The sequence below is a fragment of the Equus quagga genome, unplaced genomic scaffold, assembly GCF_021613505.1.
Source record: "Equus quagga isolate Etosha38 unplaced genomic scaffold, UCLA_HA_Equagga_1.0 210722_RagTag, whole genome shotgun sequence".
Lineage (NCBI taxonomy): Eukaryota > Metazoa > Chordata > Mammalia > Perissodactyla > Equidae > Equus > Equus quagga.
In genome coordinates this window covers 4824-23229 of record NW_025799368.1, presented here as the reverse complement: position 1 = coordinate 23229, position 18406 = coordinate 4824, and the positions used below count along the sequence as shown (strand labels likewise).

At 40.1% G+C, this 18406-nt stretch overlaps 1 protein-coding gene across 4 annotated transcripts; it reads left to right on the top strand.

The window, feature by feature from the left end:
• Positions 1-6615: 6615 nt before the first annotated feature.
• On the top strand, positions 6616-15584 carry LOC124233710 (high affinity immunoglobulin gamma Fc receptor I-like). 4 transcript variants are annotated; one of them, XM_046650833.1, is made up of 6 exons: positions 6616-6685; positions 7093-7113; positions 7898-8152; positions 12350-12601; positions 13541-13825; positions 14729-15584. In XM_046650833.1, the coding sequence occupies exons 1-6, from the start codon at positions 6655-6657 to the stop codon at positions 14950-14952; spliced, it is 1068 nt and encodes a 355-aa protein (XP_046506789.1). In that variant the 5' UTR covers positions 6616-6654; the 3' UTR covers positions 14953-15584. The 4 variants fall into 4 exon arrangements, with proteins under 4 accessions (XP_046506789.1, XP_046506790.1, XP_046506791.1 ...); XM_046650835.1 differs by having other exon boundaries at positions 6641-6685; positions 7895-8152; positions 13592-13825; XM_046650831.1 differs by having other exon boundaries at positions 6641-6685; positions 7895-8152.
• Positions 15585-18406: the final 2822 nt, after the last annotated feature.

Below are 18406 nucleotides of genomic sequence, written 5' to 3'. Positions count from 1 at the left end.
TAATTTACCTATTCAATATAATTCTGATCTAAATACAAAAAATATTAAGAAATCTGACAGATTCAATATGTACATGAATGGGCAACAATACAAGAATAACTATGACACCACTGAAGATGGATAAGTTAGGGAGACATGCACTATCATATGTCAAGATGTATTATAAAGCCATATTATTAAGACAATATGGTATTGGTGCAGGGATAAGAAAACTGCAAATGAAACAGCATAGACTCTAGGAAGAGAACCACATATATATGAAAACTTGTTTTGTGATAGAATTGTCAGTTCATTTCGAAGAGGGAATGATTTAAGTTTTTAAATGGTGCTGGGACCATTGGTTATACATGTGGAAAAAAAGAAATTGGATACCTGCCTCACACCACATACAGACATAATTTACAGATAGATTTAAGACTTAAATGTAAAAGGTAAACTTTCAAACTTTTAGAAGAAAATACTTTGGAATAGGTAAGGACTTCAAAAACAAGAATATACTAACCATAAAATGAAATATTGATAAATTTACATTAAAATTAAGAGCTTTTGTATGTGCAAACACAACATAAAGAAAGTGAAAAGACAAGTCACAAATCACAAAAAAATAACTGCAACACATGTAACCCCCCAGCCAGATTGAATCTTAAAGCTTCTACAAATCATTAAGAAAAAGATAAAAATGCACAAAATGAGCAAAATAAAAGAAACAAACAGATTTCATTAAGGAAACTACACAAATGATGAATAAACATATGAAAAAGTGTTCAACGTCATTAGTAATCAGGGCAATGCAAATGAATACTACAATAGAGTGCTAGTTTATAACCATAAAGTTGGGAAGAGAGATTAAGAAGTCTTACTACAATATCAAGTATTAGCAAGGACATTAGCAAAATAGAAATCCTTATATCCTGCTGATGGCAGTTTAAACTAGTATAGCCACTGAGAAACTAACTTGGCATCATCTTACAAAATAAAAAATTCACAGACCTGTAATATCTTTGTTTTTGACAGATATTTTCACTGAGCATAGAATTCTAGGTTGACAGATTGTTTTCCTTCAGTTCTTTAAAGATATTGCTACATTATCTTCTCACTTGCGTTGTTTCCAATGAAAAATCAGATGTCATCCTTATCTTCATTCCTCTGTCTCTATGTAACATATCTTTTTTCTCTGGCTGCTTTTGAGATTTTTTTTTCTTTTTACCATTAATTTTGAGTAATTTGGTTATTATGTCTTTATGTTGTTTTCTTCATGGCTTGTGTGTGTGTGGATGCTTTGTGGTTTGTTGAGATTCTTGGATCTATGAATTTATAGTTTTCACCAAGTTTGGAAAATTTTTGGCCATTATTTCTTCAAATATATTTTCTGTCCACCCCCCCTTTTCAGGAACTCCAATTACTGAAAGTTTGGTCTCTGATCTTGATGCCAATCCAAATAACAACAACAGAGTCTTGGGTGAAAAAGGAAAGACTTTACTTTGCCGGGCAGCAGGAGAAAAGCACAGGCCAGTGCCCCAAAACTGCTTGGTCCATGTTAAGAAACGAGTAGGGGTTTTTATTTGGGATTTTAGGTAGGGGATGGGGGCCATGGACTTCTTGGTCAGCATTTTCCCATCAGCCTGTGTCTGGGCTGCTTCCAGAGGAGGAGACAAAGGATTTCTCAGATGAGTGTCCTTGGCTGTTTATCTCCATGGTGGAAGGTAGACTGTGATGTCAGGAAGCCAAGGAGTTGGGCCTGGGAAGCTTTGGTTTCTTGATATTCTCTGGACCTTAGTTTCTCTGTAAAAGAACTTCAATGTCCTGCGATTAGCCACAACTTTAGTGGGAGCCCAGTGTGAGGTCATCTGGACTTTAACAATTTGTATCTTCTATTTGGCTCTATAGCTCAGGGAGTCAGAGGTTAAAGAAACAATCATTTACATATGAGTGTAACTAAAGAACCAGGGAACTGGGAATCAGTGCTTTTAGCTTTAACCCATATATGCTGGGTTCACTGTAGGGGAACCAATATCAGGGCTGATATTAACTAAAAGCTGGTAACAATATTAAGCCATTAACACACCTCACTGATCCTCTTTATCTTCTTTTCATTCTTTGTTTCATTTTGGATAGGTTCTATTGTTATAATGTCTTCATATTCACTAATCTTTTCTTCTGCAATGTCTAATCTGCTCTTAATCCCATCCAATGTATCAGTTTTCATCTCTAGAAGTTGAATTTTGATCTTGTGATATCTTCCACCTCTCAACTTTACTGAGGTAAGACCCTTCTGAGTATTCTATCACATACCTCATGAATTACGATGTTTTCCTTTCCGACTGTTGGGAACTGGCGCTATTTCCAGCCCTGTGTGAGCACTGAGGGCTACTCCATCTAATCCTTTCAAGTTCTTTCCCAGGTCTGAGGTAGTTTTCTCCCACAAATAACTGGTCCCTATTCCGCTGAATGCTTGAGGGGAATCCCCTGTACCTGGAGACTTTTGTCTCTGTGCAGCTTTCTCCTTTGCAGTTTTTTGGCCTGTGAACTCTAGCCAGCTTGGTCTCTCCAGGCTCTCAGCTCCATCTTCTCAACTCAGAGATTCCACTGGGGTTTGCCTGAATCGCCCATCCCTGCGCTACAGCCTGGAGACCCTCTCAATGCAGTGAGCTGGGGCAATCACAGGCTCATCTCTTTTCTTTCCCATCCCTCAGGGATGACCGTGCTTTGTCGCCTGATGGCCACTGCTTTGAAAAACGTTGTTTAACATATTTTGTTCATTTTTGTTTTTATTTCAGGTGAGAGGATAAATCCAATCTTTGCTACTCCATCTTGGCCAGAAATCTTATATGTTATTAATAATATTTTAGTTCTTCATTTGAGTGCTGGTTTCGTAAGTATTCATTTGCTTATTATGTATCAAAGCCATATACACATATATATTACACATTCTGTCATTTGTATAAAATATTGCATAACATTTTTTAAGTTCTGAAAAGAAATAAAGATTTTTTTCTCCCCCTAGGTGGAACAAGGGCAAAAAAAGGAGGAAGAGTTTGTGGCCAACCTCCTACCTCCCTACCTTCCTAAACCCTCTATCCATTCTAGTCACCAACCCCCATCTTGACCAACTTCCTCCTGCTCTTGTCACGATGACTGTGAAGGTGTTTTCCTGACACGCCAAGATGGTCGAGGGAAGATGGTGCTAGCTTGGGAAACATGGAAGATCAGGAGCTTTCACATGCTATGATCCAACAGACCATTGTGGCCTCCCCTGTTTATAGTACTAGATGAAGGCCTTTCAGGATAGTGCTGACTTACACATCAGACTGCCAAATATTGGGGGAGGAGTTCATGTGAAGAGTTTCTCTGTTTCAGATGATACCTATTTTTAGAATATAAGCTACTCAAATGTTTTAACACTTTCCCCCTCCCCCTCTGGCCTTTTCAGTTTGGCCAGAACCCCTTGCTGCTGTGACGCAGGAACAAAATCAAAATGCAGTGATTTGCTATCTTGAGGATGATGGAAAATTTATGCAAAAGCAGACAGACTGAGATTTATAATGGTTTGATTAGTAAAAAACTTATGAACGTACCTCAAGGGCGCCCAGGACAATTAGACCAAGGACTTAATGAATATATTCATGATGACAAAAAAAAAAGTGCGATTAAGGGAAGAGGAAATGGACAAAATCATTCCACATTGAAACAATCCATAAAAGACAAATTATAACACCACCAAAAATTAACTGAAAAGACTAGATGATATAAAGTCAAAAATGAGGATTAAATTTTTTTTAAGTTGATGAAATCACCTTGAGGGATGCAGGAACCAGAGAAAGATTTGATAGATGAAGCAGTAAGAATAAGAATAAAAAATCAATTGAATTTCTAATGGAAACTAGAAATTGAACCAATGTGGAACTTTTTACAGTGAATGATAGTTGAAGAAAAACATCAGGTAAAGTTTATCTGAATCTCCTGAAAAACACTTCCTGCATTAGCAAGTATATAAGGTAATATATTTCATCTGTTCAAGAGATGTTATAACAGCATACAAAACACGTTGTTAACTCGTGTTGTAGACAATTATATACAATTATTTACCTAAAATTTAGTTGACATATTTCAGTAGTTCCTAAAATACATGATTGTTAAGGGAAAATATTACCAACTGCTTTTTACTCGTAAAGAGTGCAAAAATAAAATAAATTTTGGGTCATTTCTTTGTGAGATTTAAATTATCCTACCTTTTAAAAAGTATATCAAGTAATTGTTCACAAATCATTTTTTATTGTAGAGAAGAGAACAATTTTAATTAAAACAGGCAACTAATACTTTGCATCTACCTTCGAGAAAAGTGTATTTGTGAAGTGATTTTAAAAGCATGAAGCCGATGAGTAAGATGGTATTATAAAATATCACCAATGTATGGAAATATAAATGTCACATATAGATGTAAATTCTCCTAACGGTTCTTGTGAGCATCATGATTTTCATTAGCCACTAAATACTGGAGACTATCCTGCCTTAGTTACAATGTTTGCTCCATTATCTCCCAGTTCTTTTTACTGGATTCAGACCTACATCAGGGGATGTTTGCTCAACATTTGGAAACTACAGATGCTTATTAGACAAAAAGCATTTCATCCTTCTAAGTCATGGATCTCTTTCATTCCTCTTCCACAAGACTACTCATTCCCCCATGTTTTCCTGGTCAATGAAACACATTCGCACATTTTTTAAAGCAGCAGCTATTTTACTACAAATCAGAAATTGTAAGGGATGTGGTGGGTACTGTTATGCTCTATTGCTGAGAATGTAGAGGAGATCAAAGTGCCTGGTTTCGAATCCTGCTTCTACTTTTTACAACCTTGGACAAGATACCAAATTCCTCTTTGACTAGTTGCATCATTTGTAAAATGGAAATAACGATAGTGTCTACCCATAGTTTATTGTGAGGATTAAATGAGAAAATACATATCAAGCATACTTGCCTGGTGCATAATAAACACTGTACAAATATATGCGATGATGGTGGTAATGATCAGACAATCTGACAGCATCTATCCAAAGAAGAAATGTCCATTTCCTGTGACTGAGCAATTCTGGTTCTAGGAATGTGTTCTACAGGAATAATAAGTATTTAAAGATGGGTACAAGACTATTCATTGCTGCTCACAACAGTGAAACCTTAGAAACAACCTGCATGTCTCTAAAGAAATGTTGGTGAAATAAATTATGGTACATCCATACAATGAAAATTTTGAAGACAAAACAGTGTAATAGTTATGAATATAGGCTTTGACTGTAAACTTCAATGAGCTAAGGCTTCTCCCATCTCTCTCAGAATATCCTGAGTTCTTCCTAGACCTTTCTTCCTTGCTTTTCAATTGTATCAATCAGCTATTGCTCTATAGTAATTTCAAAATGTTAGTGGCATACAATAGTAAGCATTTATTTCTCACTTGAAGTTTGCAGGGCAGCTGGAGCAGCTCTGCTTTAGGCAGCAATGGCCAGGACAGCTCTGCCTCACAATATAGCTGGCTAGCTAGAGCATGTTCTTGTCATGACGATAACAGAAGCACAAGAGGGTGAGAGACAATATGTAAAGATTCCTAAAGTCTAGGTTCAGAATTAGCACAATGGTGTTTCCACCCACATTTCATTGGCCAATGAAAGTCACATGGATGAGTCAAAGCCAAGGGTCAAGGAAGTACCCTCAGCCTCTCATGAGGCTGTGGAAATAGTGTAGTTTCAGGGAGGGATGAGAAATTGGGGCCAGTAATTCAGTCTACAACATTATATGTCGCCATTTTTAATTCTCAATCAGTGTGAGATTGCTACCTAAGTCCTTTTGCACTCATTGGACTCATCCTAGTTTCTGTTTAGTTTTCTTTCTCTCTTAAGAAATACCTAAAAATCTCTATATCTTTACAACTCTGCCTCAGGTTCCAGCTCACTTTAGTAGTGGAGAGCTTCCCACCTGTACTCTGAAACTCCCTTCTTTGGGATATTTCTGCTCATATATATATACATATGCTATTTTTCATCTCTACAGCATTTACATTAATCATTTGATTTCCCTGGATTTAGCCAAAATAAACATCCCAAATTCATAATGTCTTTCAGAGACATGGCTCTTTTTTTAAACTGAAATGAGAAATGGATCCTGCATGTGTTCCCAGAGGAAGAGAGGCTGGTTTGTATTAGGGGAATTCTTGCAGATTAGTAACTCTTCAGATGCCTCTTACAGGCTGCTATAGAATAATCTGGATTCAAATGATCAAGCTTTGGAGGCAGTAGCCAGGTTTTGAACCAATTTTTAAAATGGAGATTTGCCATATTCTAGCCCCAAGACACAGAATTGGTAGAGGGAAGATATAGTCAGGATAGAATGCCAGTAAAACTTTAACCCCTTCCTTGGTTTCTTAGAGTTTCATAAACCCAAAACCCAGAGTTTCGAACTGGGAGAGATGGGCCGAGAAGTATGAGAATGGGGAGAGCTTGCTCCGAGAATTAAGAATATACTTCCCAGAAAAGGAACATAATGAAAGCAGTCAGAAGTGACAATTTCCTTCCTCTTTTCTAATCTTGGCTCCAGGGCCCTCGGCAGAACCTCTTCCATGTCTTGCATGTTACAGATTTCACTGCTCCCATCAGCTCGGAGATAACATGTGGCTCTTGACAGCTCTGTTCCTTTGGGGTAAGTTGGGCTTAGAGGGGGTAGCTAGAAGGGTACAGGCTCTGGTTCTGGGAACTCAGGATTTTTTTGTCTTCCTTTAGTATACTAGGCTACAACTTATGAGTATGCAGACAACTGCATCTGTGCTTCATGGTTTATTGGTGCTTATTATATCAAAAGGATGAGAAGGGAGACTCTGAGTAACATTAAGCCTACAGCACCATGTCAAAATAAAACCTTGTCAACAACCAGCCATGGGCTCTTCAGTACCGCTGTACCTGATTTGGGGAAAGTGGGTAGAGAGAAACTCAGGAGACCAAAGCTGGCCTACAGAAGACAGAGTGTACATTAATTCTGTCTCCCCAATTCTCCCTTCCTTGTCGTCTCCCCCTGACCAACTGATGTCTCTATTCTCTGGTCTTTTACAGTTCCAGTTGGTGGGCAAGTGGGTGAGTAATGTCTAACTCAATTTCTCTTCCTTTGCCACGTTGCTGCTTCCAAAGGCTGGGTCCCCTTATCGTGAAGAAGAAAGCATAGGGAGAGAATAGAAAGGAGAAAGATTTATAAATTATGTCAGATCTCCTATATTGAGTATAATTTTGATAAAATCCTGGTTTTTAAGGTTTCTCTCTAAGATTTTTCTGAATCAGTCCCAACCTCTGAACTAAATGCCTAAATCTATATAAAATAGCAGGAAAGGGCCAGAATTGCAATAATGCAGAGGTAGCTCTGCTGGGTTTGCCAGCATCCCTCCAGAAAGTTCCTTTTAGAAGAAAGCTCAGGACATTTTTGTTCCTCAGAGAGAATCCAGCAGGTAAGCAAAGGATTCAAAGTGAGGAATTTGAACCTTGATTTCCAGTGCAGATGCTAAGTAAGGCCTGATATTAACCCTAAGAGACAGTATAGCACAGAGGATAAGAAAATCGGCTCCAAGCAGTTTGCCCTAGTTTGAAACCCTGCTTCCTTGCTGACCAGCAATGAACCTAAATTAGTCATTTGTTTCTCGGGAACCCAAAATCTCCAACGCACAGATGCAGATTTAATGACATCAACAGAGCTCTCTGTAGTAGGGTCTGGACACTCTTAATGGCTGGCTTTTGTAGGTTTCCACTCACCAATTTTTCAATTTAATCTAAATATACATTTTTGTCGTTGTGGCATCTGCAAAACTTTACCAATTGCTCAGACTTCCCTTTTATTCCACTTGTTCTTTTTGTTTTAATCCCAAAGCAGACTCCACAAAGGCAGTGATCACCTTGCATCCTCCATGGGTTAGTGTATTCCAAGAGGAAAATGTAACCTTATGGTGTGAGGGATCCCATCTGCCTGAGGACAGCTCTCCACGGTGGTTTCTCAACGGCACAACCATTCAGACCTTGACCCCCAGATACAGAATCACTGCTGCCACTGTCAATGACAGTGGTGAATACAGGTGCCAGACAGGTCTCTCAGTGCCAAGTGACCCTATACAGCTGGAAATCCATAGAGGTAAGTATGGCATGGAGCAGGAGGGCTGGAAATCACGAGGCCTTCCTTTGTTTTCTCCTTTCTGGTTGCCAGAGGTGTGTGTGTCGATTTATCTGAGTATGAGTCTCAGCTCTATGTGCCTACCAGGTGAAATTAAGTCAAGATGCTCAAAACATCACGTTAGGGTGTTTGAACTGTGCCCCAACAGCACCTCAACTGGGGCAGCTGTATGTAGGGTATCTAGAGTAAAACTCAGACCCTAACATTTTGTTATTCAAAATTATGTAGTTTTGTTGGAAACAAGTAGGCTTGCACATAGTAAATAATAATTCAGACAAATGTACAATGATGAACAATGAAATCTTTCTCCCACTCAAAACCCTAGTCCCACGGTCACCTTCCACAGGAACGAAACTGTTTATATATAAACTTTTTTAAAAAGTGGTTGTAGAATACTCTATATACTGTCTCACATCTTAGTTTTACCACTTATAATATCTTGGAGATCTGTTTATATCAACAGAGATCTACCTCATACTTTCAAATGGATGTGCTATCATTGATATAACCATTCTGCCCATTAGTAAACTTCCAGTATGTTTCTGTCCCTTCACTTTTAGGAACAATGCTGCAATAACATCTTTATACTTATAGTATGGGGTACGTTTCGTGGTATATCTGTAAGAGAATATTCTGGGCATAGAATTACTATGAGACTTTAGGTCTTTTAAGCCATGATAGACAGAAGCAGGAAAAAACCCCCACCATCTACTTAAATCTGCAAGTAGTTTCCCTTTGTCAAGAGATGGAAACTGCAACACATTTTAGGGCAAAATGTTTCAATACCCAGGACAAATCATTCGAATGGATTATTTAGTTATTCAAAAGCAATAAGCTAAAACTTCTTTGTAATTGATAATGCAAAAGTTAATCCATGCTGGAGGTAGGATTAGATTTATGCAGACTAGGAGATTAATGCTTTTGAAGGAAATGTGTTTTAGCTAAGAAAATGTTGAGAATGTCAGAGAAAATGCTAGGTGTTTCTCATGTGTCTCTTAGGACTCCAGGAATCAGTTCCTAGGCCGGAGAGGTTAGGGGAGCTGATGGAACTGTTTCAATAAGAGACTTTGTGTAGTTGGAGGAAAAGCAGAAGTGTTTCATGGTTCAAGTGAATAAAACGAACTAGGACCGGAAAGAGGCCATTTTCTTTGCCTCTGCCTAGACTCTCGAACTCCCAGCATTGGTGACTTATTGAGAATATCTTTTACATTATTTTTTACATTGTTATATATTATATTATTACATTATATATCTTTTTAAGTTATATTTTACTGTGAATGTTTATTAAGGTATAACACACAACAAATCTTAAATGTATACCTCAGTGAATTTTCACAAAGTAAACAGCCGCCAGATCAAGAAATAGAACACTTCCACAATCACAGAAACTCCTTCTTGCCCATTTCTAGTCACAACCCCCCAAGGCAGCATAACAGCATAGCATTTTGCCCATGTTTTAACTTCATATAAACGGATGCAGTGTGGTACACTTTGTACTCTTTTGTGTTTGGCTTTTCTCATGCTGATTGTGAGATTCTTACATAATGTGAAGTTGCAGTTCATTTGCTCTCATTACTGTATAATTTTCCATATTTATCTGCTCTATTGATGGACTCTTGGGTTGTTTCCAGTTTGGGCATCTTAGAAATAGTACTGCTGTGGATATTTTTTGTACTTCTCATTTAGTGTACTTATGGACACAATTCTGTTGGAATATGCCTAGGAGTGGCATTGCAGGATCATAAAATATGCATATATTCAGGTTTAGTTTTCCAAAGTGCTTATACCAAATTACATTCCCACCAGCAGAGTGTGAGAGTTCTGATTTCTCCTCATCCTCATCAATACTAGGTATTTCCAGTTTTTTTCATTTTAGTCATTCTGGTGCATGTGCAATAGTATCATATTATGGTTTGAATATGCACTTCCCTGACAACTAGTGATATTGAGCATTTTTCACACGTTTATTACCTTTTGGATATTCTCTTTTGTAAAATGCCTATCAGGGTTTTTTGCTAATTTTTTTTTATTGCTGTCTGCCTTTTCTTTATTGACTTGTAGGAGTTCTTTATATATTCTGGATATGAGTCTTTTGGGAAGTGTTGTAAATATCTTCCACTTTGTGGCTTGCCTTTTTGCTATCTCTGTGTTTTTTAATTTTTTCGGGGAACAAAAGTTCTTAATTTTACTACAGTACAATACATCAAGTTTTTTGGTTGGTGCTGTCTATACCCTATTTTAAAAATGTTTTGCCAAGGTTAGTCAGCAGTAGAGGATTTCATTTGAGCTACACTAATTCTCAGTCACTTTAATTAAATATGTGTATGTTGAGACCTAGAAAATACAGCTGATTTGTGGACCGAAGTCCTAATCTGGAGTAGAATGAGTGCCCCCATTCTACTCCAAGGTGATGAAGATGGGGAGAATGGCTTTTGAGTAGGAAATTAGTGATGTCGGCTACAAGCTGCATCCCACAAGTTTTAATATGTAATATTCCCATTATCTCTTAAAGCTAAATATTTTAAATTTCCATTATAATTTCTTTTTTTCTACTCATTAATTATTTAGAAGTGTTTTTGGAGGGTGGCTTTTTATTATTGATTTCTAATTTTATGGCATTTTGGTCAGAATTTGTATTAAATATGATATGAGTTCCTTGGTATTTGTTGAAAATTGTTTTGTGGCCTAGTACGTGCTTAATTCTCATAACTGTTACATGGTGTTTGGAAAGTATACGAATTTTCTCTTTCTAAGTACAGCACTCTATATAAATCCACAAATCAAGTCTGTCAATTGTGTCATTCAATTGTGTTGTATCATTACTAGTATTTTGGACAGTTTCTGTTGGAGGTATGTTAAAATTTGTGGATGTATAAAGCAAAGGTGTCTGTGTGTTTGGGCAGTCCAGTCTTTGAGCACCTCTTGGTTGGGAACAGGAATAAGGGAGGAAAGAGTATTCATTATATTTAGAAGCTCAATGGCAGCATCCAAGACTATAAAGATCATACAGCACTGGAATGCCTGCCTTCCATTCTTAGATAAGCTCTGGAGGGGGAAAAAGCACTGCTGTCTCTTCTACTCTTTTGTCCTTTAAGAACTTCATCCTTCTTTAGCCAAACCAAGTGCTCCAGAGAAAGAAAAAGTGAAGGAGGCATTTTTGGTTACGTGTAGAGGTGTACATCAAAAGGGAGGGCCCATTTGACTTGGAGCTTGTTTTTACCAGCTGTATCACTGATGTGCACATATGTGAGTGTTTCTATCAACTTAGTAGCATATATTCATCTGGATATGGTTGCCACTCTGTGTGTTTGTCTTAGTATGTGTGATCCCATTAACAAATTTGTCAGGAGTTAGAATGTATTAGTTTCCTATTGCTGTGTAACAAATTGCCACAAATTTAGCAGCTTAAAACAACAGATGTTTATTATCTTTCCATGAGTTAAGAGCCCCAGCACAGGTTTGTTGGGTGCTCTGTCAAGGTCTTACAAAGCAGCAATCAACGTATTGACTGGGCTGTGTACCTTCCTGCAGCCCTTCCAAGCTCATGTAGTCAGTGGCAGAATTTTGCTCCTCATGGTTGTAGGACTGAGGTCCCCTCCTTCTTGCAGGCTGTTAGCTGGGAGCCAATCTCAGCTCCTAGATGCCCCTTGCCAAATGGCCATCACAGGCCCTCTCACAACATGGCAGCTTGCTTCCTTAAGGCCAGCAGGAGACTCTCAGTCTGGTCTGCTAAGACAGAATCTTGTATAATGTAACATAATCATGAGAGTGACATCCCATCACCTTTGTCATATTTTGTTGGCTAGACGCTAGTCATAAGTTCCACCTACACTCAAGGGGATTATACAAGAGTGTGACTCGTTGGGGTCATCTTAGAATTCTGTCTACCACATGGAGTAAACTGTTTTTCTCCCAAGCAACTTCTGCTATCTGGAAAGGGAAGACAAGAAAAGGCTGTGTACACAGTTGCTGGTAAAGATTACTTTTCTTCCCAGCAAAGCTAAAGATATTTGAGGAATGGGAGACAGGCCTCCTATTCAGCAGAGCTCTGAGGTTGGGATGTTGCAAGGAGAAAAAGATAGGAAAGGCGCTGGGCCCAGCTTTGGCCTCCTTGTACCTCTACCACTGTCTACGTGTATTTGGGCCCATGTTTTTCAGATTGGCTACTACTCCAGATCTCTAACAGAGTTTTCATCGAAGGGGATCCTCTGGCCTTGAGGTGTCATGGATGGAAGAATAAGCTGGTGTACAATATAGTTTTCTACCAAAATGGCAAAGCCTTTAAGTTTTCTCCGCAGGATTCTGAATTCACCATTCTGAAAACCAACCTGAGTCACAATGGCATCTATCACTGCTCAGGCATGGGATGGCATCGCTACACATCAGCAGGAGTATCTATCACTATAAAAGGTATGGTATCTGAATAGTCATAGAGCTGTTGTTGTGAGGACCAGACGAACCATCATAAATCATTGCTTCAATTTGCAAGTAAAGAAACGGAGGCCTTACTGAAGGCCACACAATGACCGCCGGCTGGGCCAGGACCAGAACCGAGGTCTTCTGGGTCCCAGTCCATTGCCCTTTCCAGTATACCATCAATAATCACAGGAGCTAATGTCAAGGCCAGGACATAGTGAGCATCCATTTCATCAATTTCATTTTAGTTGCATGGAATAGAGACTCCCTCAAGGTCGGTAGGAGAGATATTAGAAAATAACCCAATGGAATCTCATAAAAGCTCCATAGAAACAGAAGCCAGGAAGACATTACGACTTGGTTATATGTACTTTCCATCTATCTCTCAGGGAAAACGTGGCCTCTCTGGTTCCACCTCTCTCTGAGCATCTGCTAATTAAGCAGCTTCCTTTGTTCCAGTTTGCACGTGGCCCTTGTTGTGACTCTTTCGTGGCCTTTCATCTTAGTACTCACAACTACTAGCAACTTTTTTCTGACTGAAAAACAGTTCATTTCCATGGGAAATAAATTATTGTCCCAGATTGTTTTTTGAGGCGGGAACACAGTCATGAGTCACTGACCTGGCTAGTGTGTGGGCCAGTGTCCACTCTTAGACAACTATTACTAAAAGGGCATGGTAATACAATAAATAACATGGCTATTCAGGGAAGTATGGACTGTGTACAGGTACTCTCCCCAGTAGGATGTGAGCAAGCTGGCAACTATCTCTATGAGGAAACCCCAAGAATGCCTCTCTGCTAGAAGTGGGAAAAAATGTATGTTATGGATGCATTCTCTAAGAGCAGGTTTCCTGAAGGGAGAGGGGATATATCCTCTGCAAAAGAACCTTGACACTGAGGCAGCCAACCCTGTCCGTGTCAACTTTTTCTTTAGAGCTATTTCCAGCCCCAGTGCTGAGAGCCTCCTTGTCATTCCCGCTCCTAGAGGGGAATCTGGTCAACCTGAGTTGTGAAACCAAGTTGCTCCTACAGAGGCCTGGTTTGCAGCTGTACTTCTCCTTTTACGTGGGCAGCAAGACCCTGATGAGCAGGAACACATCCTCTGAATACCAGATACTAACTGCTAAAAGAGAAGATTCTGGGCTATACTGGTGTGAGGCTACCACAGAAGATGGAAATGTCATCAAGCGCAGCTCTGAGTTGGAGCTTCAAGTGCTTGGTGAGTGAGCATGATGGGAATTGACTGGCACAAGAGAGGATGCTCCGTTTTCTCCTATGAGACTGAGGTCTGTTCAAGGGAATTTCGTGGCCCGCCTAGGAAAAAACCATCAACAGGCCTTTCCGCTCTTCATTCAGAACTTCACTATTCTCCTCATAAACTTTATTAAATTTCCTTTCCTTTCTTTTTCTTTCATTTCATTTCCTTTCTTTCCTCCATTTATTTCCTTCTTTTTGTCCTTCCTTCCTTCTTTTCTTTTCTTCTCTTCTTTATTTTCTATTTTTTCCAGTCTCTCTCTCCTCCCTCTCCTCTGTCCTCCTCTCTCTCTCTCCCCCCCCCCTTTCCTCCTTCCTTACCTCCCTCCTTCTCTCCCTCTCTCTCACCAACAATCTAATCAACAATATATTGAGTTCCTCCTATCTACTGTCACAGGTATGGGGATATAAAGACCCTGGGGTGCAGTTCTTACTTCAAGGAGCTCTCATGGTGGTGAGACAGAGATTTTGTGGGTTGCACATAACTACTTGTCCAAGTGTCTATATTTGGCTGAGGTGGAAGTATTATAAGCTCTAGAAAAAAAAACTGTTTAGGAAAAAAGCTTGTCTTTAACCCAAATTTATTTCAAGCATTAAATGGCATGGAAATAGCAGTTGTCTGAGACTAAGGAGTAAGGCCGCTGACAGGGCCCTGACAGTTAGGCTCTTATGAGGAGCCTGCCCCCAGTGCGTACACTATAGCCCAGCTAGACCTACCTCCAGCTCCTTCCTGCCCCCTGAAATTACCAGTGTCTCCACTGGGAGCTGGCATATCAGGTCCCAGCCAACCTCCTCTTCCAAATATAACTCAAACACATCCCTCCGGCTTCTAAAAAGCATTTCTTCTCTTTGTCATTTTCTGTTTCAGGCCTCCAGTCACCAACTTCTGTCTGGTTTCATGTCCTTTTCTATCTGGCAGTGGGAGTAATATTTTTGGTGGACACTATTTTCTGTACGATAATACATAAGGAACTTCAAAGACAGAAAAAGTGGAATTTAGAAATCTCTTTGGGCTCTGGTCATGAGAAGAAGGTAACTTCCTACCTTCAAAAAGAAATACAGTCAGAAGAAGAGCTGAAATGTCAGCAATAAGAAGAACAGCTGCAGGAAAGGACACTCCAGAAGAAGCCCCAGGAGGGAAAGAAGAAGCCCCCGGAGGGAAAGAAGAAGCGGCAGCTTAGTGGGTGCCCAGACATCTAGACAGTCCCTCCCCCTTCCTCTCTGGGTAAGCACTGGGGCACAAACATCCACAAGTTGAAAGACACTAGAACTGTGAGTCCCATATCATCTAACTCTTAAGTAAAGCAAATAAATAAGCTGACTTCAATGAAGACAAACTTGGAAATTTGGTGAGCAAGGGTGATTTGAAGTGAGACTTACTCTAAAGTAATCTTTAAAAACTTCGAAGTCAAGTCTAACCTAATTATCCTATTAGGTAGTTTGAGTAATATATTTTGGGGGACAGGGTTAAAAGATAAGTGTATGCATATGTGTAAGAAATTAAGACAGAGAAAGAGAGAGAGAATGGGAGGGAGTACGAGGAGACAGAGAAAGAGAAAGAGAGGCTATGAGGCAGACAAGAGGGAATAGTACAGACCAAAAAGGAAATATCACTTACAAATGAATTCTGAGAGACCCTGAGAATGAGAGAGCTCACACCTTGGCAGTGCTCAGGAACGTGCTTACTTCACGGCTTTTCTCTTTTAATACAATGTGCAGGGAATGCATCCATGCATCTTACAAGAGATACAAGGGATTAACTCACGATGAGAAATAGGTGCATCATTTTTGCCCTTTCATTTGAGGCTTTCTCATAACCTTTCTGTGTGCAGAGACACCAGGGGTCCTGCTTGTCTGTCCCTGTCCCTAACCCTATAGGAAGGCAGAATGTAACTACTGCTTTCCTTGATAAATCAAACCCAGATCTCCGAGATGGCACAGCAAGGAGAAATTTCAAGCAGAGAGGAGCAGTGAAATCATAAAGCCCCAGCTCTTACCTCCAGAGGTCTACTTTACCCTTCTGATTTTCTGGATGATTACTAACTAGCTTCAAGATACACTACTGTCCCCCTTGGGCTCTACTTGGGAGACAGAATATTTTTCTGCTACTCTATAACACAGCTGAGATAAAACTGAAATAGGTGAATAAGACTTTACTAAAACTTAGAAAAAACAAAAAGGGGTATACACTAACCTAGCAACATGATTCTAGATTATTTGGCTTAAAAAATGCAGCTTATCTTCCAAACAAGGATGCATCCCTGCCTAGCCTCTGTCCTGGCTCCACATGGCAGGGCTCACCTTTAGTACCCACCACCTACAAGCACCCCCAAGCAACTTGGAACTTGAAGTAGATGGAAGAGCACCTTAGCCCGCTGCTTCCCTAGTCTGCAGACAGTGAGAATGTTCTTCTCCCCTTCACCTTCAAAAAAAAGTACAACAATTATCATCTTAATAGAAGTGCAATAACTCCAACATTTGTATTAAAGGAAATCACCATATATAATAGCAGGAGTTTCATTGCTTGCACATAATGTTTGGTCTTATGGACTGGGGAAACAGGGAAATGAGAATTGCAGGGGACGAATCCCACAGGAAAGAGGCCCAAAGCCCCTCTGTGGAAGGACTGCCTGTAGAAGACTCTAGCCTGAGGAGTGGGGAATTGAAGCAGGAAGCAGCATTCCCACTCAGAGGAGAAAGCTCTGCCTACCCTCACAGGGTGGACAGAATTTCAGGGAAAGTGCTCCCTGGGGACAAAAGGTGGGGGCAGACATGGACGTGGGCAGACATGGACGTAGGCAGAGCACTGAGGTGAAGCTGGAATGGAACCAGTCATTGCTGAAGCATCACAAAGTGCTTCCTCCTTCCCCACTCTCTTCTTTTGTGCTTTCTCTCCAGATTTTTCCATGCGTATATCTTTGTCATAATTTTTTCTCATAAGTACGTTAATGCTTAAATAATTGAGTTGACTAAATCAATTTCATAATTGACTAAGTTGTACTTCAGTCTACCCTTATTTCTGGCTTACAGCTTGCCAGGAATAGGTTCTTGGGTCCCCCAAATTAAGGCCTACCTGCTTATCACCCTAGCTTTGGTGCTGGGTCTGGTCAAGGCCTGGTAACACCTCATACTTCTCCTGGCAGGTGCTCAGCCTCCAATTTCCCTACAGGGGTTGGATGCCTCTCTGGCACTTGCCCCTATCTATCTAAGAGCTCACTCCTCTTCATTTTTATTCCATCCTCTCCTGGAAACACAAACAGAAATCACTGGATCCCACTGGGGAGAGAGGCCCAAAGGACCCCAGATCCCTTCCTTGCTCACCATCCTCCATTCTTGGGGAAAACCTGTATGTGTAGGCAGAGGGTGGGTGTGGTTAATAACTCCATTTGGGGACCAGAAAACCATGGGAAGGAACATGAAATGTTCTCTAGGTCTTCTCTAGAGACAAATTAACAGGCACCTATAGGGAAACTTTACCTCATAGTCTCAGTCTTTGAATTACTAAATCTATTTTGTTTCAGACATAGGGATAAATGCACTGATTCATTTGATTCCTCATGCCAGTTTTTCAGTTTGTAGGGAGGGACACCTGCTGAAAAGAGTCAGAGAGATGGTTGCTCAGCCCAACCTTTGGAGCAGGACTTTTGGCGTTATCACTGGGAAAAAGCCATTCTTTTTCTTGTGGTTTGTGTGCCACCATTGGCCAGTCCCACACCCCCTCTGCATACTCCAGAGGTCATCTGAAGGCACTTCTCCAAAATGCCGCTGATTCTTGAAGGCTGCTCTGCTATGCAAACTGGCATTCGGGGAAAGCTCAGAGTGCCAAAGAGTTAAAGACCCAGAATGGATTCTCTACTAATGAGGGATGGAAGCTAGCAGATAAATATGCCCCACTTCATCATCCCTCGATGGAACTGTGGTGTCTCAGAGGGCCCCCTGTGGGATTGAGCCCCAGTTCCCTCAGTGGCAACCTGTTCATCAGTGCCTCCTTTACTGAGTTTCCTCCCTTCTTTGCCCCATTTCTCCACTCCCATCACTGTGATTCCTGAGATTACCTCCCAAATAAGCTATTTGCATCCAAATCTTGGTCTCAGGGTCCTCTTTTTGGGGAACCTAAACTAAGACAGCTTGGTTGTTTTAACTGAGCCAAATCAGGGATACCAATGACTGGTTTTTAAGTCATCTTTTGTCTGTTGCTTTCATGTAACGTCCACTTTTATGCCCTAAGTATCAGTCTTGTTGGTAAAAAAATGAGACAAATGGGTGGTCATCTTTAGCTAGTGAATTCCTGCTCATTCTTTAAATATCTCTTCTTTCAAACTTTTCTGAACCTCCCAGGAAGGACTTATCTCTCCCTTTTCATTGTCCCAGTATCCCTTTGCTCTGCATACTAGTATAACAACCTTTAAATCAGATTCTGTAGCCTGCTATACCAGGTACTTTAATATATAATTACATTCTATTCTTATTCTGCATTTACTTCCAAAATCTCTTCAACTTAAGCTACCCCCATCAGTTCTTTAACTAAATCTAGTACTACTGCCCC

What these genes read in the sequence shown, in the direction of transcription:
- LOC124233710 (XM_046650831.1), top strand. Translation starts at nt 6,655, where the DNA reads ATGTGGCTCTTGACAGCTCTGTTCCTTTGGG. An exon ending in GACAGCTCTGTTCCTTTGGG is followed by an intron (nt 6,686 to 7,092) that starts GTAAGTTGGGCT and finishes GGTCTTTTACAG; the next exon opens with TTCCAGTTGGTGGGCAAGTG. An exon ending in GTTGGAGCTTCAAGTGCTTG is followed by an intron (nt 13,826 to 14,728) that starts GTGAGTGAGCAT and finishes TTTCTGTTTCAG; the next exon opens with GCCTCCAGTCACCAACTTCT.